Below are 23,936 nucleotides of genomic sequence, written 5' to 3'. Positions count from 1 at the left end.
CCAAATTGCAATATTGTCTAATTCTTGACTACTTTTTGGAGAAATTGAAATAAACTCTGAAATAAGTTAATTCTTTGCCTTTTATGTTTCAAGCTAAAACATCTTCGTTTCATGCACTTTCCTCCACTCAGTAGCCTGATTTATGAAGCAGTTTATTGTTTATATAAGTTTCACTTCTATTGACGTTATAATTTATTATTGTTCTAATCATTGATGAGTTTTACTGTATATATTGAAGTCTTAATATTAAAATAATTTATTAAAGAAATTATTTTCTAGAGCCTTTAAAAATAGGCTTTGTATGTACAGGAGAAATTTTATGACTTTATCATGAAGGCTACATATTATAGTTGTTAACTAGTGCGGATGTTCAAGTTAGAAAAACTTGAATTCAAACCCCAAGTTTATTTATTATTATTGCCATCTGACAAAAATGGTCCACTGGAAAGGGGCAAACCACTCGAGTATTCTTGCCTCAAGAACTCCATGATCAGTATGAAAGGGCAAAAAGATATGACATTGGATGATGAGCCCCCCATGTTGATAGGTATCCAGTATTCTACTGGGGAAGAACAGTGAAATAGCTCCAAAAATAAGGAAGAGGCTGCGCAGAAGTGGAAATGATACTCAGTTGTGGCTGTGTCTGGTAGAGAAAGTAAGGTCCAATGCTGTAAAGAACAATATTTCATAGGAACCTGGACTGTTAGGTCCATGAATCAAGGTAAATTGGATCTGATCAAGGTGGAGACAGAGCAGCCTCGTGGGCTACAGTCTGTAGGGTCACAAAGGGTTGGACATGACTGAAGCAACTGAGCATACAGCATACAAGTAGGAAATGGAAAGAGTGAACATCTACATGTTAGAAATCAGTGAACTAAAATGGAACAGAATGGACAAATTGAATTCAGATGACCATTATATCTACTACTGTGAGCAAGAATCCCTTAGAAGAAATGGAGTAGCCCTCATGTCAACAAACAGTGCAAAATGCAGTACTTGGGTGCAGTCTCAAAGATGACAAATGCTCTTGGTTCTCTCGATTTGTTTCAAAGGCAAACTGTGCAACATCACAGTAATCCAAGTCTCTGCCCCAACCACAGAGGCTGAAGGAGCTGAAGTTAAACAGTTCTTTGAAGACCTACAAGACCTTCTAGAACTAACATCAGAAAAACATGTCCATTTCATTATGGAATTGGAATGCAAAAATATGAAGTCAAAGAGATACTTGGAGTAACAGGCAGGGTTGGTCTTGGACTACAAAATGAAGCAGGGCAAAGACTAACAAGAGTTTTGCCCAGAGAACACACTGGTCATAGCAAACACCCTTTTCCAATAGCAGAAGAGATGATTCTACACATGAACATCACCAGATAGTCAATACTGAAGTCAGATTATGTTCTTTGCAGCCAAAAATGGAGAAGCTCTATACAGTCAGCAAAACAAGACCTGGAAGTGACTTTGGCTCAGATCAGCAGTTTCAATTCAGGCTTAAATTGAAGAAAGTAGGGAAAACCTCCAGTGTATGACCTAAATCAAATCACTTATGATTATACAGTGGAGGTGACAAGTTCATTCAAGGGGTTAGATCTGGCAGACAGAGTGCCTGAAAAACTATGGACGGAGATTCATAGCATTGTATAGGAGGTGGTGACCTAAACCATCCCCCAAAAAAGAAATGCAGCAAGGCAAAGTGGCTGTCTGAGGATGCCTTACAAATAGAAAGAAGAGAAGCAAAAGGCAAAGGAAAAAGGGAAAGATATACCCAACTGAAGAGAGTTCCAGAGAACAGCAAGAAAGAGAAGAAAGCCTTCTTAAGTGAACAACATAAAGAAATAGAGGAAAACAATAGAATGGGAGAGACTAGAGATCTCTTCAAGAAAATTGGAGATACTGAGAGGATACTTCATGCAAAGATGGGCACAATAAAGGAGAGAAACAGCAAAGACCTAACAGGAGCAGAAGAGATTAAGAAGAGGTGGAAAGAATACACAGAACTAGACAAAAAGGTCTTATTGGATAGCCAAGACAGTGTGGTCACTCACCCAGAGACAGCCATCCTAGAGTGTGAAGTCAAATGGGCCTTAGGAAACATTACTTGAACAAAGCTAGTGAAACTGATGGAATTCCAGCTGGGCTATTTCAAATCCTAAAAGATGATGCTGTTAAAGTGCTGGGCTCAATATACCTGCAAATCTGGAAAACTCAGCAGTGACCACAGGACTGGAGAAGATCAGTTTTCATTCCAATCCAAAAGAAAGGCAATGCCAAAGAATTAAAACTATTGTACAGTTGTGCTCATTTCACATGTGTGCAAAGTGATGCTCAGAATCCTTCAAGTTAGGCTTCAACAGTATGTGAACCAAGATCTTCCAGATGTAAAAGCTTAATTTCCAAAAGGCAGAGGAACCAAAGATCAAATTGTCACTATCTGTGGAATCATAGAAAAGGCAAGGGAATTCCAGAAAAACATCTACTTCTGCTTCACTGACTACAGTAAAGCCTTTGACTGTGTGGATCACAACACACTGTGGAAAATTCTTATATAGATGGGAATACCAGACTACCTTACCTGCCTCCTGAGAAACCTGTATGCAGGTAAACAAGCAACAGTTAGAACCAGACATGGAACAGCAGACTGGTTCCAAATTCGGAAAGGAGTATACCAAGGCTGTATATTGTCATTCTGCTTATATAACTTACATGCAGAGTACATCATGCGAAATGCCAGGCTGGATGAAAGCACAGACTGGAATCAAGATTGCTGGGAGAAATACCAACAACCTCAGATATGCAGATGATACCACTTTAATGGCAGAAAGCTAAGAGGAACTAAAAAGCCTCTTGATGAGGGTAAAGAGGAGAGTAAAAAGGCTGACTTAATACTCAGCTTTCAAATATTAAGATCATGGGATCCTGTCTCATCACTTCATGGGAATAGATGGGAGGAAAAGTAGAAACAGTGTCAGATTTTATTTCCTTTGGCTCAAAGAGCACTCCACATGGTGACTGCAGCCATGAAATTAAAAGATACTTGCTTCTTGAAAGGAAAGCTGTGACAAACCTAAACCTAGACAGAGTATTAAAAAGCAAAGACACAATTTTCCAACAACGTTCTGTATATTTAAAGCTAATTTTTCCAGTTTTCATGTATGGATGTGAGAGTTGGACCATAAAGGAGGTGAGTGCAGAAGAATTGATGCTTTTGAGCGTGGTGCTGGAGAAGTCTCTTGAGAGTCCCTTGGACAGCGAGGAAATCCAACCAGTCAATCCTAAAGGAAATCAGTCCTGAATATTCATTGGAAGGACTGATGCTGAAGCTGCAATACTTTGGCCACCTGATGTGAAGAGCCAACTCATTGGAAAAGACCCTGATGCTGGGAAAGATTGAGGGCAGTAGGACAGAGCGGCCCCAGAGGATGAGATGGTTGGATGGCATCACTGAATTTGATCAAACTCCAGGAGATGGTAAAGGTCAGGGAAGCCTGGGGTGCTGTAATCCGTAGGGTCTAAGGTGTCAGACGTGACTCAGGGACTGAAGAAGAAGAACAACAGCAACAATGATTATTTTTAAAAGTGTTTATTGGAGTATAATTGCTTAGAAGTGTTGTGTTACATAGCATTTATTATTAATACAACTTTGTGTTACCTATTTTGTTCTTTAGTTTCTACCGTTATATAATTAGAATAATAATAGCTCACTAGATTATTAAATGCAATAAAATACGTAGATTGATACAATAGGCACTGAATATATGCTGGGTTTGTTATTCGGATGACAGTAGGTTATTTAAGATTATCCTAATACTACGGTTTTATATTTAAAATATATTTCACCAAGCATAGAGATTCGTTGTTATGGTAGGAGCCATATTATTTTCTGTTTCAACCATATTGTTTTCTCTTTGATGTTTACAAGATCATTGTAAATGATGTTATTTACAATGAAAATTACTTATTTAAGTGATGAAGTAGGACTCATACTTTGAATTTCAGTTGTAGTGATTAAAACTGATTGTGAACTGTTTATCCATTTTCTAGGTATAGTAGTTTAAAAGTGAGGAATGTGTTAACCCATGTTGGAAGCCAATACCGAGTTATAAAATAGCTGCAAGGATTTGAGATGGTGTTCTTTAGCTGCTTTTAGATTTCATAGCTACCCCACTAGCATCCCCATTAAATATCCAGTTGTAAGATTTTTCACTGCTCTTTCTTTGACATGTAGTTTAGCCTTTATCGTGAAACAAAAAGTGAACCAAAAATGTAATAAATGATAGCTTTTGAAAACACATACAGTTTTTTTAATGTGATTTTTTTGACTAAGTCATCTAGGCAGAGTTGTTATAGTGATTCCATCCTATTCATAATAATTCTCAATCACCATCATCACCTTGAGTAATTCTGCCAGTGATGAAAGCTATTTGGAAGTTTTTTTCATTTCTCATGGATTAATAATGTTTGTATTGGACTTTTCAATCCCATTCTGTCAAGCGGTCATTGAGAGCAATAATTAAACAAATCGCCTTTCACTAAACGTTTAGTAAATACTTATATAATGAGTAAATAATGAACAAATGTTTAATAAAAGATTTCAAGAAGTATAACTCCAATCTTGAAATAATCATGGCTTCGGTATTTTGTGTGTAACGAAGAGTCTGTGTATTAGAAATACCATATTCCTTTGATGTGAATGATCATATATCAAGACATTAACTATTAATGTCCTGTCTTCTCCATCTTAGCCCCCAACCTCTTTTTTTGAGTACATGTTACTGAATTCTATAGATGATAGAAAGCAAAACAAATCTTCCCCATGTGTTTGACTTGGGAATAATGTGTTCTGAAAAAATACCTATTTACTGGCACAGATATAAGGATTTTATATATCAAAGGATTAAAAATACGCTGAGTAGTTCTTTTTAGAGACAGTGTTATGCATCTTTTGTTGTTAGGGCAGACTAAGGCTCAAACTTGTATTCTGTTTTGAACTATCTGTTCTTAGGTGCTGGGGCTATCTGAGGGTGTGCAGTACTAACACAAGACATTTACTGAGTGCTTATTGTGTGCCATTAGCTGTTTATATTATCTCATTTAATCTTTTCTGCTGATAAGGGAGAGAAAAATTTCATGCCTGTTAAAGGTCACAGAGATTAAGTGGCAGAAGGCAATGGCACCCCACTCCAGTACTCTTGCCTGGAAAATCCCATGGACAGAGAAGCCTGGTGGGTTGCAGTCCATGGGGTCGCTAAGAGTCAGACACGACTGAGTGACTTCACTTTCACTTTTCACTTTCATGCGCTGGAGAAGGAAATGGCAACCCACTCCAGTGTTCTTGCCTGGAGAACTCCAGGGACGGGGGAGCCTGGTGGGCTGCCATCTATGGGGTCGCGCAGAGTCGGATACAACTGAAGCGACTTAGCAGCAGTAGCAGTAGGAACAGAATTACAATTCTGAAAGCCTGATTCCAGAACTGTCACTCTGAACTGCCATGATTAACTCTTTAAGAATCACCTTTGCAAGGTGTGGAGTGATTTTAGTAATGCAGTCTTTATCTGATAGTAATATGAATTAAAGTAAGATAGAATATATAAAATATCTATCACAAGGAGCCTCTGGTACATAGTAAGCATTATTGAGTTTTATTTCCTCAGAGAATAGTAGGTAGTCTATTTGATGTGATGCAATTTTGTATTACTAAAATGTATTTTAATGCTATTTTTAACTGACAAATTTTATAAACTAAAAACCAACCACAAGTGATCATGTAAATGAATTCTTGTAATTATATAAATATTTTTATCAGGAAAGTGTTCTTTCTGTTTCTAGTTATAATACAGGTTGTTTAATAGACTGATGGAATATAAGCTATAAAAAATTTAGCAAATCCCATAAAACATTTGTGTTAATGATCTTGTAATTAAGAATACTCTTGTAAGGTGAATATTTATGACTTGTTTGTTCAGTGGGTGTAAATCGATTTTTTTCCCTAAAAACTTATCTTGCCTAGCCAAAGATATTCCAGTAATTTTTTTGAATTTCATAACCCCTTTAATAATTAAATTTTCATTTTGAAGTCCTGATTAACATCTTTGTTATATATAAACTAACAAAATTACCTGAAAATTTTAGCATTTCAATATGTTAACAACCTAAATTTCCACTTACACTTCAAAGTGATATAAAAATTCTTTGACCATGTTTTCTGGTTTTTTAGTTCAAGGAAAAGTGCCTATTATATATATAATATGACTTCAAAAAAATGAAATGTGCATGCTTTCTATAGACTAAAGAAGTGAAATCAGTTCTTGTGTGTAATGATTCTGCCCCTTATGGAGGTTGTTGTTTGTATATGTAGAATATAATTATTATAATTTTGGTTTCCAGAAGTATTTAAACATTTAAGGCTCTGTATATGTAGAATTATTTTCTGTATATTTTTTAGGAATATATATATCTTTCACTTCTTTGTATGCGTATTTGCTTTTTTGGCTTTTTCTTTTTTAAGTTTATAAAATTGGTAATGAAAGTGTTTTTTGAAGCAAAACAGACTCAGAAAATATCTTTGATGTAGGCATACCACTACTGGGGCTTCCCATGTGGCTCAGTAGTAAAGAACGTACCTGACAGTGCAGAAGACTGGAGTTGGGAAGATCCTCCAGAGAAGGAAATGGCAACCCACTCCAGTATTCTTGCCTGGGAAATCCCATGATCAGAGGAGCCTGGTGGGCTATAGTCCACGAGGTTGCAAAAGAGTCGGACATGACTTAGTGACTAAACAATAGCAACAACACACACCCCTCTATTACTGTTAAAGGAGGAAAACCAAATAATAATTTGTTTAGTGAGATTTAAGTAGAGTAAAATGGAATTTACATTGAATTTATTGTAGAAATTAATCTGTAAATAAAATTAAAATGCATTATTCTGCCTGAAACATAGGGAAAATATAGTGTAATGTTCAAATAGCCTTTTCTTCTTTGTCAGCAAAGTATTTTTTACTCAGTGGATCCTTTACAGAAGATATCTGGTGATACAGTTTGTAGTACATCTAACAGTTTGGGTTTGTTAGCTATCAACAAGAAAGGACATTTTGTTTCTTTCAGACTTATGATATCTGATTACATTGACTTTTCAAATAAACTATTTTTCTACAGTCCATTTTAAAGTGTTTTCCATAAATGGTCACTTTTCTACAATAATTCCTTTATAAAAGTTTCCTTTACATTTACTGAAATTTGTTTTTAGTGCTATGTTACTTTGTGCTGTTTTAATTTACAACACATAATTTTGCTTTGTGAATTTTTCCTGCCATAAAGGAAGGCTTCTGCTTTATATTTGACCAAAAGCAAACAAAGAAAGGCATTGTTTTGGCAAAGGAATGAAGTACAAATTATTAATTTCAGGAGTTTTGGCAACCAGTCACATCTTTATGCATTTGTTGCCTCAATTTTCCTCTAGTTTGCATATCTACATTCTCTGTCCTTCAATATTTTAATACTGTTTTGTAATTGAAGATGTTATTTTATGCATGGAATAGCATTTATTTCTTTTAGTTTTTCTATGTCTTTACATTCCTTCTGAAATAAGGTAAATTGTTTCATTCATTTTGATATTATGATATTCATACAGTCTAAAACTAACATTAGTATTACTAGCTTTTCTGAGAAAAATTACCATATGCCTGAATATTCACAGCTAATACTCAGAAGCACAGAATATTTCTGGTGGAAACTGTGTGTAAAACTCTCAAGTGTTTCTGCTCTCTTCCTGTTCCCTCCTGTGGATATGATGAACTTAGGTGCAAAAAGTGGAATCTTTAATAAAATAATTAGTAAGGTATCATTCTAATTAATTTAGTATTGTAATTTTATTGACTTTTATTTTATTTTGTTTCTGGATTCATAATCTTATTACCTGGATGGAAAACACCCAGGGTTTTTCTCTAGCATCCTTATATTTAGGCTCATATACCCCAAACCATGAGGAAATTATCTGAAACTGAGCCTCCTCCAAATAAAAGCTCATAACCCGTTCTTCATTTTCTGTTACTTTTGACATTTTTTTTTAAAGTTGATCGTTAATTTTGTTATTTTTTAAAGAAATTTAATTTATAATAAAATTAAAAGGAAGTAGCAGAAATGATTTTTCATATACTCCTTTTCTTCACAAATACATACCCTCCCCTATTATCGGTGTCAGTCACCAAAATCTTAACATTTTTTTTTTAAAGGATGAATATATTTTGATAGATCATAATCACTTAAACTCCATATTTAAGACCTCGTCTTGGTGTCATACATTTTATAGGTTTGAAAAAAGTATAATGCCATATGGCCATCATTATAATATCATATCAAGTATGTTTACTTCCCTAAACGTATTTTTTGTTTTACCCTTTTGACTGTCCCCAGGCAACTACTGATCTTTTTATGGTCTTCATAATTTTGTCTTTTCCAAAATGTCATATAATTGAAATCATATAGTGTGCAACTGTTTCAGATTATCCTGTTTCACTTAGTAATATGCAGTTAAAGTTCCTCCATGTCTTTTCATGGTTTGATAGCTCATTTCTTTTTAGCACTGAATATATATTCCTTTGTCTAAATGTATCACAGTTTATTTTTCCATTCATCTGTTGAAGGCCATCTTTGTTGCTTCTGAGTCTTTTCAATTAAAAATAAAGTTTCTATAAATATCCATGTGCATGTTTTTGTGTGTATATATATGTTTTCAACACCTTTTCAGTTCAGTTCATTTCAGTTCAGTCACTCAGTCGTGTCAGAATCTTTGTGACCCCATGAACTGCAGCACGCCAGGCCTCCCTGTCCATCACCAACTCCTGGAGTTCACCCAAACTCATGTCCATTGAGTCAGTGATGCCATCCAGCCATCTCATCCTCTGTTGTCCCCTTCTTCTCCTGCCCTCACTCCCTCCCAGCATCAGTCTTTTGTAATGAGTCAGCTCTTGGATGAGGCGGCCAAAGTATTGTTTAAGCTTTAGCATCATTCCTTCCAAAGGAATCCCAGGGCTGATCTCCTTCAGAATGGACTGGTTGGATCTCCTTGCAGTCCAAGGGACTCTCAAGACCTTTGGGTAGATACAAAGAATCATGATTGCTGGATTATGTTTAGTCCCATAAAGAACCTCCAAACTCTTCCAAAATGTCTATACCATTTTCATTCCCACCAGCAATGAATGCACTAATAGATTATTAGTTCCTGGAGTTTGTTTTTTTTTTCTTAATCAATTATTTCAAAATAGATAATCATGCTGTTTGTGAACAAAAACAGTTTTGTGTTTTCTTTCCCAGTTTGTATATGTTTTATTTCCTTTTCTTGTCTTATCACATTAGCAGAGACTTCCAGTGTAGTGTTGATAAGGAATGGTGAGAGTGGACATCCTTACTTTCTTTTTGATCTTAGTGGGAAAGTTGAATTTTTCATCATTAAATATGACATTACCTGTAGGTTTTTTTATAGTCTTTATCAAGTTGAGAACCTTCCCTTTATTCCTAGTTCCCTGAGAGTTTTTATCATGAATGGCTGTTGGATTGGGTCCAGTGCTTTCCCTACGTCTATAGATATGAACTTGAGAATTTTTTTTAGCATATTGCTGTGATGGGTAATTGTTGTTGGTGTTGTTTAGTCACTAAATTGTGTCTGACTCTTTTGTGACCCTGTGGACTGTAGCACACCAGGCTCCTCTGTCAAGGGATTTCCCTTGCAAAGATACTGGAATAAGTTGCATTTTCTTCTCCAGAGGATCTTCCCAACCCAGGTATTGAACTTGAATTTCCTGCATTGGCAGGCATGTTCTTTACCACTGAGCCACCAGAGACGCTTTATAATGGGTGTTGGATGACATAAAATGATTTTTGAATCTTGAGCCAGTCGTGCATACTTTGAATAAATCTCATTTGGTTATGGTATATAATTCTTTTATCTTGTTTAAATTCAGTTTGGTCAGGTTTTGTTGAGAATTTTCTGTTCTTGGTAGATATTGGTCTATAATGTACTTACTGTGACTGTCTAGTTTTGATTTGAGTGATAGTTTTTCCTAACTCATTCTAGTTTTTCATATAATGAGTTAGGAAAATAGTTTCTCTGCTTCCATGCTCTAAAAAATCTGTCGAGAACTGGTACAGTTTCTTCCTTAAGTGTTATGTAGAATTCACCAATGAACCCATCTTGGATTGGTGATTTCTGCTTATTAATTGTTGATTCAGTTTTTTAAATAGATGTAGATATGTTCAAAATGTTTATTTCTTCTTGTGTGACTTTTGGCAGAATGGTTCTGAATTTATCATTTAGGTTTTCAAATCTGTCAGCATAGAATTGCTCACACTTTCTTTTATTATTATTTTATTTTCATGAGGTATGTGGCTATGTTTCTTCTTTTATTTTTAATACTAATATTCCTGTCTTGTTCTTTTTTTTTTTTTTCCTGTTTGGCCAGAGGCTTATCAATTTTATTGATCTTTTTTAAAGAATCAGCTTTTGCTTTAATTGATTTCCTATTTTCAATTTATTTGTTTTATACTCTGATTCTGATTATTTATTTTTACTGCTTACTTTGGATTGAATTTACTCACTTTTTTTGTAGCTTATTAAATTAGAAACTTATATTATTGATTTTCGGGTTTTTTTTTAATATGTTAAAAAAATTACCTCATTACAGAGATCTGAACACCCCTGTTTCAACAGGCAAAAGTGTGGTTTTCCTTCCATACCACCAAGAAATTCCCTGTGACACCAGCTGAGTATTGTATAATTTAACTCAGTTCTGACACTCAAGTCTGGCATAGCATCAGATCCCACAGGTTAAGGGCTCAGTCTCATGGGACTTGCTTTCTTCACTTTAGTTGCCAGTTGCAAGTCCAGATTATCACTTGTGCTTCTCACCAACTGACTATAGATTGTAGGTTCTGATAGCCTCCTCGTTGAACTTCAGATGCTAATTGCAAGTCCAGGTCGTTACTAGTACTTCTGACTGACTGACTATAAACTGGAAGTTCAGCCATCCCATCCTTGGATTCTGTTACTTTGCTAGATTGGTTCACAGAGCTTAGGGAAGCATTATATTTACTGGACTAAGGTGATGGCCCCCCACTCCAGCACTCTTGCCTGGAAAATGATGGAGGAGCCTGGTAGGCTGCAGTCCATGGGGTCGAAGAGAGTTGGACACAACTGAGCGACTTCCCTTTCACTTTCACTTTCATGCATTGGAGAAGGAAATGGCAACCCACTCCACTGTTCTTGCCTGGAGAATCCCAGGGATGGGGGAGCCTGGTGGGCTGCTGTCTATGGGATCACATAGAGTTGGACACGACTGAAGCGACTTAGCAGTGTATTATAAAAGGATAATAAAGGATACAGATGGACATCCAAATGGAAGAGATGCACAGGGCGAGCTATGCGGAAAGGACACAGAGCGTTATTCCCTCTCCAGATGTGCCAGACCTTTTAGCACCTTCTTTTATTCACATACCTGAAATCTCTCACAGCCTTATTCTTTTTTTTTTTAATGGTGGCTTCATTATATAGGCATTACTGATTAAATCATTGACTGTTGGTGACTGAACTCACTCTCCAGCTCTTTTCCCATCCCTGGAGGTAAATAGGTGGGAGGCGGGAGGGACTGGACTGTTCCTGGAACTTCCCAGAGGAAGTTCCAATCCTCTGATTATATGGTTGGCTATGTTGTCAACTCGGAGAAGGCAATGGCACCCCACTCCAGTACTCTTGCCTGGAAAATCCCATGGATGGAGGAGCCTGGTAGGCTGCAGTCCATGAGATCGCTAAGAGTCGAACACGACTGAGCAACTTCACTTTCACTTTTCAGTTTCATGCACTGGAGAAGGAAATGGCAACCCACTCCAGTGTTCTTGCCTGGAGAATCCCAGGGACAGGGGAGCCTGGTGGGAGGCTGCCTGTGGGGTCACACAGAGTCGGACATGACTGAAGCAACTTAGCAGCAGTAGCAGCAGCATGTTGGCAACTAGCTTTCATCCTTAAATAAATTCTAAAGCTTACTTCACTAACATGACAAGACACCTTTATTGCTCCTCTCCCTTAAGAAATTTAAAGGGAGCTTTGTGTCAGAGCTCTGTGCCAGAAATAGGGGCCAAGAACAAATAGATATTTCTTATTAAAATCACAGTATCACAGCATTCAATGCGATAAATTTCCCAGGAATCATTGCTTTCATTTTATTCCACAAATTTTGATAAGTTGTATTTTCGTTTTCATTTCTTCATTCAAAATAGTTTTTAATATCTCTCAAGGTTTCTTCTTTGACTCATGTTTTATTTAGAAGTGTATTGTTTAATGTTCACATTATGGGATTTTCCATTTGTCTTTCTGTTTAAAGTCTTTCTGGTTTCTAGTTAATTTCATTGTGATCTGAGAGTAGACTGCGTAATTTCCATTATTTTTAATTTATTAGATGTGTTTTGTTTCCCAGAATGCAGTTTATCTTAGTGAATGTTCTATGTGAGCTTGAGAGAAATGTTCATTCTGCTGTGGTTGAATGAAGTAGTATATAGTTGTCAGTTATCTCCAGTTGTTTGTTTATTGTTGTGTTCAACTAAGTCATAACTGGTTTTCTAGTAACTAGTTGTCCATTTCTGAGATAGGGATTTTGAAATCTCCAACTATGATAATGATTTCATCTATTTCTCCTTATTATATCAGTTTTTGTTTCACATAGTTTTAGACTCTGTTGTTAGGTATTTGCACTTTAGGTGTTGTCTTCTTAGAAAATTGACCCTGTTCTCATTGGGTAATGCTGTTCGTAATCTTTGATACTTTCCTTCCCCTGAAGTCTTTTCTGTCTAAAACTAAAATACTCTTTTTTTTTTTTTTAAATAGATACTCTTAACTTTGTTTGTTTGGTTTTTATCAAAGGTGCAAAATTGACCTATAGGAGGAAGGATGATTGTATGCTAAAAATGAATCTTGACTACAACCTCACACCTTAAGAAAAACTAACTCAAATATCAACTGTAAATGTAAAATATAAAATTGTAGGGCTTTTTGAGAAAACATAGGAGAAAGTCTTTTTGATCTAGGCTAGGCAAAGTCATTTTAGACATGACCCAAAAGTGCGATAGATACAAGAAAAAGATTGGCAGATTTGACACTGGCTTCATTAAAGTTAAAATATTCTACAAAAGAAACAATGAGAAGACATTTTACAGATTAGAGGAAGATGACAGAAAATCACTTATTTGACAAAGTATGTATGTTAAGACTACCTTTATAACTCTTGAACACTGTTAGTAAGAAAGCATAAAATCCAGTTTTAAAAAATGGGTGAAAGACTTGAGTACATATTTCACCAAAGAAAATATAAGGATGTCAAAATAGCACATGATAAAATATTTAACATTCTTATCAGATATATTTAAAATGAACATTTTTAGAAGGGCTTAAAAAAAATGAAATATGCATTATGCCAAGTGTTAACAAGGATGAAGAGCAGCTGGAACATATTACTGGGTACAGCCATTCTGACAACTGGCAGTTTGTTATAAACATGTACTTATATAAAAACTTTCACTCCTGGATTTGTATTTGTGAGAAAATGAGTGAAATGTGTTCACACCAAAACCTTTATGTGAATGTTTATAGTAGTCCAACTGTTCATAATTGCCATAATCTTGGTACAATTCTGGTTTCCCCTGTGGCACTAGTGGTAAAGAACCCACCTGCAAATTCAGGGGACATAAAAGACACGGATTTGATCCCTGGGTTGTGTCAGGAAGTTCCCCTGGAGGAGGAACTGGCAAGCCACTCCATTATTCTTGCCTGGAGAATCTCATGGACAGAGAAGCCTGCCAGGGTATGGTCCATATGATCGGAAAGAGTCAGACACAATTTAAGCGACTTAGCATGCACAGGTACAATTCAGATGTGCCCTTTAGATAGTCTGTTCTTTCAAGGGAATACTCTTCATCAATTAAAAGTTTTTTTTTAAAAAAGAGAGACTTGTGATATATGCAACTATTTGGATGATTCTCAGACAATATATTTTGGTCAAGAAGTACATATTAAGATCACATACTGTATGATTCTATATATATAACATTTCTTGAAAAGTCAAAACTATACCACTATCAGGGACAAGTAGCTATCCAAGGTTGTTTTGGCTGTTGGGAGAATGTGACTGTAAAGGTCTAAGGATAAATGAGTTTTTTGTGTGTGATCGAACTTTTTTTATCTTGATTGTGTTGGAGTTACAGTAATATGTTATATACACACACAAACAGAAAAGATGTAAAGGAGTTGATTTTACTAAGATCATTTAAAAATGAAATAATTTATGAAAAGGATAGAAAATTCCTGAACGTATATGAAGCCTAACTATGAAATAATTATTTCACCTTTCTGTGTAGCTAGCTGTTTTAATATTTATTTTATTTTATGGCAGTTTCAGCACTTACAAGGTATGTTTTTAATCCTACCTCTGTAAAACAGGCTGGGGCTTGGCTGAAAGTAGAGCCAGCATCAGGAGAAGAACCAGGCTATTTGGCCTCCCTGCTTTGCATGTTTTACTCTTGAAAGGCGTTAGCATATGAATATATAGTTAAGATCACCTATTTGTCATTATAATTTATCTCTGTTTTTCCTTTGAAGCTTTGAAGTTGTTAGGTATTAGGGAGTTACATCATTAAATTTCTAAATTTCACATGTATTCATGGATTACACATACAGTGGTGGTGCCACTTGTAACATGTCCAGAAAGCTTTTGTAAAGATTCTAGGAAATTTAGAGCATTGTGAACATCCTTTGGCTGAAATTAAATTACAAATAGGCTTTCAGCATTATCTTTTTTTATATTGGAACCTTTTAATAAATATCTATTGCTTATTTATAGAGAACAGTGAACAGAAATGATCAAAAGGCTATTTGGTTGTCATACTATGTAAATTCTGGTAAATGCTATAAACTTACACATAATGATGCCATAAGAGGTTTGGAATTTATTCCTTTACATGTACAAATTTTAAAATTTCATTTTCTTCATAAGACAACTTTGAAAGATTTCAGTTACAATGTTACAAATGTCAATTTTTTTGCTCTAATATATCTTGTCAGAAACAAAATAGGCTGATGAAACATAAAATTAAAATCTGTTACCAGAGCAAGAAAGGTAAAAACGGGTAATAGCCTGACTAATATTTAGTAGGGCCTTTAAATAATGTTCCTTGACAGCCAAGACAGCAATTCAGTCCTGAAGCTGAAAGAAAAGGTAGAAATTACTGAGGAGAGATTCCATGGCTTAGGGCCTAAGGATTTCATGTACTCCCCAGTGTATTTCATCTGTCCTCACATTTTGCTGTGCCACATTTTACTGTTTTCCTTATTTGACTCTGAAGATAAATGTATTTTACTTATTTCGGCATGTATCTCCATTTGATGTCTGAATTGATGAATGTGACAATTTGTGTATCAAGGTTTATTGCCTAAGTAGCCAGTTAGGTGGTTGTCTTTTGAGAAAGCATCTTCAGGAACATTTGGTCCAAAAATGACTGCTAAAAATACCTGGAGTTAGAAACTTTTGGTTTAGACCTTTCTAATTTTGCACTGTGAATGGATTTAACTCCTCTAACTTGTGGGATGATTTTTGTATGTATCACTGGAAATTAATTATGTTGAGTGTGAAATTATTTTGGGTATGGACTTGAGGTGATTTCTTTTATGGTTTTATTCCTACTAGGATCGCTTTCATCTTGGAAGAGTTTTGTAGTGAAAGAAATAGCATAGAAACTGTGTTTTAGATATTTTATATATTCATTCATCTTTTGCAAGATTTCAGTGTTTCTCAGTAGTAGATTGGGCTACCCAAAAGATGAAAGCATATGAAAAAGTCAAAAGATTTTCCTTAAATCTTGTTAGAACTTAATGTATTTCTGAATTTATTCTGACAGTTATTTTGCCTGTTAGGTTTCTTAAGAGATTAAAAACACCCTTATGTAAGTGCAGAGGGTGTTGAATTTCAGAGGGAACCCTCAGATTTTTACATTATTAATTCCATTCTTCTTAATGCATTTAAAAAGCCCATCTGGCTGAGGTAATTTGATTGTTTCAGTACAATGTAAATTGAGAAGCCAGTTTCCTGTACCCAAAGAACTGTCTTTGAATTGAACTTAGGTTATATATTCAGTCTTATTCATTTCAGGTATTTTAGGTCTATCTTTATGAAATATTGTATATTTAAGTAGTAAAATTCCTTCAAGATAGTAAGAATTGAGATCACATTACATGGATTATCTACATTAGTTATTTTTTAAAAAAATAATGAAGAAATTGAAATGGATTAAGTTATATTAAAATAAAGTCAAAATCTATATTGACATAAATTTTAATGACTCCTAAAGGTAGTACATATTTTTTCATTAGTAACAAAAATGAGTCATGTTTATACATAGTTATTATCAGTTATTTATGGGCCAAGACTATTGTGGTTATTCTTAATAATGTGAACCAGTAAAGAGATTATTAATATGCTAAGTCATAAAGGTATTATTATATTACTTCCTTCATTTTTGCTTAAGGTCTAGCCCTTTATTAGTATATTTGAAATAAATATTTCTTAATTTAATTAAAATTCTTTAAGAATCCAAAGATGGTAATTATTTTGAAGAAATAATCCTGTAGGTTATTAGTGTCATTTTCCTTAAAAGAAGACAGTATTAAAAACCCTTAACCATTCTTGAAGTAGAATCACTACTTACAGAACATGTTATAGTACTATCTGTTGAAAAGTTTAGCAATTTGACTTTCTGAGGTAAAAATCAGTTTACTTTTTCCCTATCAAATAAAATATTCCTGTGAAATCTGTTTCTGGGTATTGCTATACTTTTCAAAAGAATGTTCTGTGTTGTGTATACTAGTTTTGGCTGACACAGATTTGGTTTATCCTAAATATTTAGATCCTCTGCAGATGAACTGATGTGTCTAGACAGGAAGTGGTATGTAGGAGATATAGGAATGGGCTGAAGTATCCTTTATATTTGCCTTTGTATCTAGGGGAGTTGGAAATAGGCAAGAATGGAGAGAAATTTTGTATGGCAGTACACAGAATTTTGCAAGTTTATTGTGAGCCCTGAAGCAATCCGATGCATTTTAGTTACTGGTAAGTTTGTTAAATTATGTTTGAAAATGTACCTCTTCGAAGATGGCCATCTATTTACTATTAAGTCCATCATGTCAAATATACCTATTTTAAAGATACTTTTGAAAAGATGTAGTATTGCTATTGCATTGGGTTTTAGGTATAAATTAAAAATACTTTTGTTAGTGAATGCATTTTACTTTTCAATTGTTGTCATAGTTAAAATTGAAGTAAAATTAACATTATATGGCTAGTCTTTGTTAATATTTTGGAATAATAAAATTAATATTTCTGATTTTGTAAGGGAACTTCACCATGTTTAGAAGTCTTAATTAATTCATTAGTTGTTTGAGAAAGAGTGTTCCTTTTGACATAAAAGAATAAACGTCTACGGCATCTTTGTCATTTTGTATAGTTCCGTATAGGAGGGTGATTTATTGTAAGAAATACTTACTTTACATTTTATTTCATGGACCATAGGAACCATCGTGAGGCATTTCTAGTCTTTCTTTTCGGCAGTGCTGATGTTTAGGCATCTTAGTCTGTCTTTCCCACTAAATCTCTATGCAATAGTTTTCTTTAGTTTTTTTTTTTTTTCAGACACTTAGGCAGACCTATTACGTGTGCTAGTGCTTAAGCAATTATTTGTGAAGTGGCTTTGATTATTGATAAAATTCATGTAAAATGGACTAGATTGCTTATAGGTGTTCTTTACAGAAACATTAAAAAAATAAATAAATAAAATCCCAGGGGATTCCTTGCTATTTGTGTTCTTATGAATATCTGTCTTTGACTTTAGGACAAAGTACAAGAGTATCAGTGATTTGCAATACTAGTTTACTATTTTCTTTTATGTGGTTTAAAGGCAGAGGGCCAGTTAATGTAATTGAATTTTAATTTCTTGTAACAAAGTATTTTATTTAAAATATTTAATCTATACTATCTAGCTTATATCAGGCTTTCCATTAAACTATCAATTTTTATAGTGATAATAATGATGCTAATTTTCCATTGACTTTTTATGAGAATATTTCTGATTTGAACAAAAATAGCCGCATTATCAGAGAAATGTGGTGTTAATCCTATAGAAACCTGAAGAACTAGAGTAACTTCAGAAAACAGAATAACTTTAGTTCCTTTTGAGCCTTCAAATTTTCCTCATTACCAAATTTTCTTCATTTCATGTAGAAATGAGTAATTGTGAATCTCAAATATATTTAGAAATGTATATAAATGTAAATATACAATTTGGGGTATATTATAAACCAATGTAAGTGGATATTATTTTAATTATTGATGAAGTTTGACTTGGAGTTATTTATTGTTATAAACTACAACAAAGATATATTATGAAGAGTATATATTGTCTTGATTAAGAATGCTGCCATGTATCACTGCTGCTGATTTGAAAATTGTTTGTGTAATTTTGTGAAGTAATACATTAACAAAGCTTAATGTAATGCAGTCATTTATTTTTCTTTTGTTTCTTCCTTCATTCCACAGACATACCAAGTACATTATCTTTGTCTGGCACATATCTTTTTGTGCTTTTATTTATGTGTATACATTGTGTAATCAGTTGTCACTTTTTATTTCAGTATGACATAAATCATCTTATTTTCTTTGCTTTCATGAATTTTCCTGAGGGCATATATGGGACATAAGTAACATGTTGCATATTTCTCTGGATATTTTAATATATGTGTGTATATATATATATATAAAGTTGTTATTGAAAAATAGGTCTAAATGAAAAATTTATTTTTAAAAAAGGTGACCAAAACAGTATTGTTAAAATATTTTAAATTTTCTAAGAGAGCATGGGCTTCAAAAGAATATTATGGTAGTCTTTATTATGGAGAAGTATATTTCTTATGTAAGATTTACTTCAGGGAATATATATGTATAAAGATAAGCTTAGATATTTTACCTTGGAATATAAAATAACTCCATAGCTATGTTTTTATATAATGTTTAATTTTAAAGATATAAAACCTTACTTTTTTCATGCTTGTGAGAAATATTCTTACCTAAGATAACAGCAAACTAGATTAAAATTGAATATGATTGTTACATTTTAGATTAATAAAATGGTGTTTGTGATGAATATTTGATAGTGACATAATGGAATTTTCTGTACTTCACATGCAGTGCTACTCTTTTGGCTTTCCTGGTTGAACTACTTAAAAGTTCAGTAGCCATGCAGGAACAGATGCTGGGTGGAAAAGGCTTTTTAGTCATTGGCTACTTACTTGAAAAGGTAAGTGAAATGTATTGATGGTTTTATACAGATGGACCACTGACAATCACTAATTATACTTTTTTTCTGTAGTCTCCCCTTTACATTGACTGCAGAGGTCACATATTTGGTTAATTCACAAATATTTTTAAGTTATGTACTTGAATGTATGTATAGACACTAAATTGGGTGTTAGAAATCTATGTAATAAAGAAATTTTGAATAAAAATAGAAACTAATGAAAAATTATTTCATCTACTTTTCTTCAAATTTAGAAATACTTAATTATTTTTCTAATTGATTCTTTGCTGTCTTTTATGTTCAAACCAAGTTTCTTGCACATTTTATCAATTTTAGTTTAAGTGGATTTACTTTTTCCTTTTTGCTTTCTTTCTCAGTTTTAAGGTAATAAACAAAAACCTATATTTGGTAGCAACAGAAACATTAGTTATTGCTTTTTCCCTGATTTTAATATATTTGAATGTTTAAAGTAGCATTTTTTTTTCTAATTAATACGTAGTGTAAACAGTGCAAACCAGATCACTTTAATTCTTCCTGTGTGTGTCATTTATGCCCTGCTTTTTTAATGACGTTTGCTTTAGTTACAACTGTACTATGATGGCAGTGAGTGCTGAGTTTCTGATAATGGTCTCACAAGAGTTTGAGTGTATCATGTGATTTCCTTCAAACAGTAAAGTGATATTTCATAAATAAGTTTTTTTCTTTCCTTAAGAAATATCTACCACCATCATTAGTGCTTCCAAACCTCTTCTTATGAGTTAATCATTAACATTCATATGACATTCAGATGCTTTGTAAATGGAACTATCCAAGAAAATAATAGAGGTGAGACCTGAACTAAGAGAAATAAACTTATTTTTCTCTTGAGAAATAAAATTTAGAGGTCTTTTGGAAATACTTTTTTAACATCAGATTGATGATATACGTTTAAAATTCTTCTATCTTTTCTTTGAAACAAATACTTTTCTTTCCTGAAGGGTAGAGGAATAATAAATTATAAAAGAGATCATAGGCAGCATTTTTTAGTCAGATAATTTTTTCAGTAAATGTATTAAAGTTTTTATTAAGTCTGTTTAGTTATTTTTAATCATAGAATACTCTTTTCCTATGTCTGAAGTATTAAGAGCTGTTTACAAGACTTGTGTTAAATTATATTTTACATGAGTTGCTGCTGCTGCTAAGTCGCTTTAGTTGTGTCCGACTCTGTGTGACCCCATAGACGGCAGCCCACCAGGCTCCTCCGTCCCTGGGATTCTCCAGGCAAGAACACTGGAGTGGGTTGCCATTTCCCTCTCCAATGCATGAAAGTGAACAGTGAAAGTGAATTCACTGAGTCGTATCCAACTCTCAGCAACCCCATGGACTGCAGCCTACCAGGCTCTGCCGTCCATGGGATTTTCCAGGCAAGAGTACTAGAGTGCCACTTATAAGTTAGATATTATGAAATACCTTTGTGACACTGCTGTATATGACATGATCACTATCAGGAACTGCCTCTTAAATATACTTAATCTATTTACTGAGGGTTTATTAGCATAATTTTAAAGTGAGCATTCACTTGTACACTTAAAACTTAGCTTAAAATTAGAAATATTGTGAAAAGTCTTCAAATCAAATAAAAAGAACATTAGACTAATAATAATAGCTCCATCATTTTACAGTCCCTCAGCAGTGTATGAGATTTCTAGTCTTTTTACAGCCTTGGAAGCCTCTGTTATTATCTGATTTTTTAGTATTCTAGCCATCATAGTGAATGTTAAATATTTTATCACTTTTGTATTTGCATTTCTGTGATGTCTAAATGATGAGCATTTGTGTATTTTTTGAGAAATATTTATTACAAACACCATTTTTTAAAACTGTGGTATTTCTTTTTATTACTGAATTGTAGGAACTTTTTATTCTATATGCTAATCGTTTATTAGATACATGATTTGCAAAGATAGTCTTCTATTCTATGGATCACTTTATGTCTTAATATGCATTTCCTTGATTACAAATTAAGTTGAGCATTTTCACATGTTTGTTGTCCTTTAAGTTATGCTCTTTTGCTAAATACCTATTCAGAGTATTTCCGCTTTGTCATTTGAATTGTTGCTCATTTTCTTATTGATTTATGGGAATTCTGTATATATCTTGGATATGAGTCCTTATTGGATATGCATCAATAATATCTCTTCCTCTGTGACTTGCCTTTTCACACTCTTAATCATCAAATGCTTTCTCTGCATTCAGTTTAGTCCAGTTCAGTCACTCAGTTATGCCCGACTCTTTGTGACCCCATGAATCACAGCATCCCAGGCCTCTCTGTCCATCACCAACTCCCGGAGTTCACTCAAACTCATGTGCATCAAATCAGTGATGCCATCCAGCCATTTCATCCCCTGTCGTCCCCTTCTCCTCCTGCCCCCAACCCCTCCCAGCATCAGGGTCTTTTCCAATGAGTCAACTGTTCGCATGAGGTGGCCAGAGTATTGGAGTTTCAGCTTTAGCATCAGTCCTTCTCTGCATTATTTGAGATAATTATGATTTTTCTACATTTTTTTCTTAGTTTACTGAGTTATACAGTTGATTTTCAAAATTAAATCTTTTTATATTCCTGGAATCCTATGTAGTCATAGATCCATTCCCATTCTAATCCTTATGCTTCTCTTAAAATGACTTATATCAGTGTCAAGTCTTCGTCTTATTTGACTTAATGATATTTTAGTTTAACATTCTTTCCTTCTTGAACTGCTTTGTTCAATTGCATTTTGTAATAACATTATTTCTTTGCTTTTTTCTTACCTCCTTGGCCTCCTTGAATTCTCTCCTAGTCCTTCTTCTTCCTAAACTTTAAAGCCTGTGGTGTCCTTGTGCTTAATCCTAGAAATCTTGTCACTTTTCTGTTTACACTTTACTCTGATTGACCTCAGGGTTCCTTAGCTTTCCTTATACTGCAGATACTTATACTCAAATGTGTATCCCCAACTACCAGCCTCTCCCTTGAATATGATTCTGCTTAGATGCTTAATAAGCTTCACAGATTTAAATTATCCAAACTGTTACCTTTGATTTTCCTTTCAAATCTTTTGTCCTTTACTCTTCTCTTTCTCAGTTAGCAGTATTGCCCTTCAACAAGTAGTTCAGATAAAAAATGTTAATTCTTTTTGACTGTTATTCATACAGAAAATTCCTTCTGGCAGCATACTGTGTTGTTTTAGTATCAAAACATATCCAGTGACTACTTGCTACTTATTAATACTACTCTACTTGTTTCTATGCCTATTTTTATTCACACTGTCATCATCGTTCACCACTAGTTACCCACAGTCCATTTTCTGCTTGCAGTCAGATTAGTCTTTTGAAAATGTGCCAGGTCATTCTAGTCCATCCTTCTCAAAGTAAATTCATGTCTCTTACCTCTGACATATCCCTTACCACTCTCATTCTTTCTCTGTTGCAGCCACACTGACCTACAAAGGCCTCTTTGCAGACCTTTGTCTTAAAAACTAAAATAGTAAGCATGAGCTCTTCATAGGACTTCTGCATTTTCTTTTCACATTGCTTTGGTAAAAAAATTCTGTAAATATCCACAAGGCTTGATTCTACACTTCTTTTAGGATTTTGCTTATGACACTTTATCAGAGAAATCTTCCCTGATAACTCTGAATAGAATAGTACTCCTTTGCTAACCATCATTGATTCTCTCCATGCTTGATTTTTATAGCACCAATCTGGCATTTGTTGTTTGTTTGTTTGTTTTGTTTTCTGCTTCCTCTGCTCTAGTGTATGCCTCAGCTTCATGAAAACAGGGACAACATTTGTCATACCTTATTGCTGTATCTTCTACCTAAAAGTATGTCTCCTTTTATACATATTTGTTGAAGTAAATAAATGAAAAGGGCTTATGTATTTATCTGATTACATAAAATAATTGTTGTCGTTGTTCAGTCACTAAGTTGTGTCCAATTCTTTGTGACCCCATAGACTGCAGCACTCCAGGCTTCCCTGTCCTTTACTATCTCCCAGAGTTTGCTCAGATTCATGTCCATTGAGTCAGTGACGCTATCTAACCTTCTCATCCTCTGCCACCCTCTTCTCCTTTTGTGTTATCTTTCCCAGCATCAGGGTAAAAGAATAAATAACTTTTTTTCTTCTTATATTAATGTTCACCTGTTTTATTTTTAAATAATCATCTGTTAGGTGATAAATAACAGTGTGTTAAAATAGTATAGATAATAAAGTCCCATTTTTATGTATCAACTAATAACAAGTTAATGGTTAACTGTCACTTAGCTTTATCTCCTTGTTTTGGAAGATGCAAGTTAATTATTAAAGAAAATAGTCTAATGAGAGGCCATCTTATTCATTATGTTTAGACTATCTCATGAAAATCTTTTAAGGTATTTTTGTTTTGTTTTATTTGCCAAAATATGAATTTGAAAAAAAAAACTTAGAGGCAGTTTGATGTATTCAGTATTTTTATTGTGGTTAATAAGAATTTGATTAATTATCTTAAACATTAAGGGAATATGCTTGCTAGTGTAACTAGAAGTCTAGTGATAGGTAGCTTATCAG

General features: G+C 34.0%; 1 protein-coding gene across 8 annotated transcripts in view; it reads left to right on the top strand.

Moving 5' to 3' along the window:
* The window catches only part of NBEA (neurobeachin), a 672,618-nt gene that overhangs the window by 145,667 nt on the left and 503,015 nt on the right, over window positions 1-23,936 (top strand). For 7 of the 8 annotated variants that reach the window (XM_040267082.1, XM_040267084.1, XM_040267081.1 and 4 more), the window contains exon 11: window positions 19,268-19,376. In XM_040267082.1, coding sequence (XP_040123016.1) covers window positions 19,268-19,376 — 109 coding nt within the window. Of the gene's footprint in view, window positions 1-17,031; window positions 17,138-19,267; window positions 19,377-23,936 lie in introns of all 8 variants that reach the window. The other variant, XM_040267086.1, reaches the window with a different exon arrangement.

Source organism: Oryx dammah, unplaced genomic scaffold, assembly GCF_014754425.2.
Source record: "Oryx dammah isolate SB20612 unplaced genomic scaffold, SCBI_Odam_1.1 HiC_scaffold_24, whole genome shotgun sequence".
Lineage (NCBI taxonomy): Eukaryota > Metazoa > Chordata > Mammalia > Artiodactyla > Bovidae > Oryx > Oryx dammah.
Note: the sequence above shows the minus strand (reverse complement) of the source record. Positions and strands in the feature narration are given on the sequence as shown.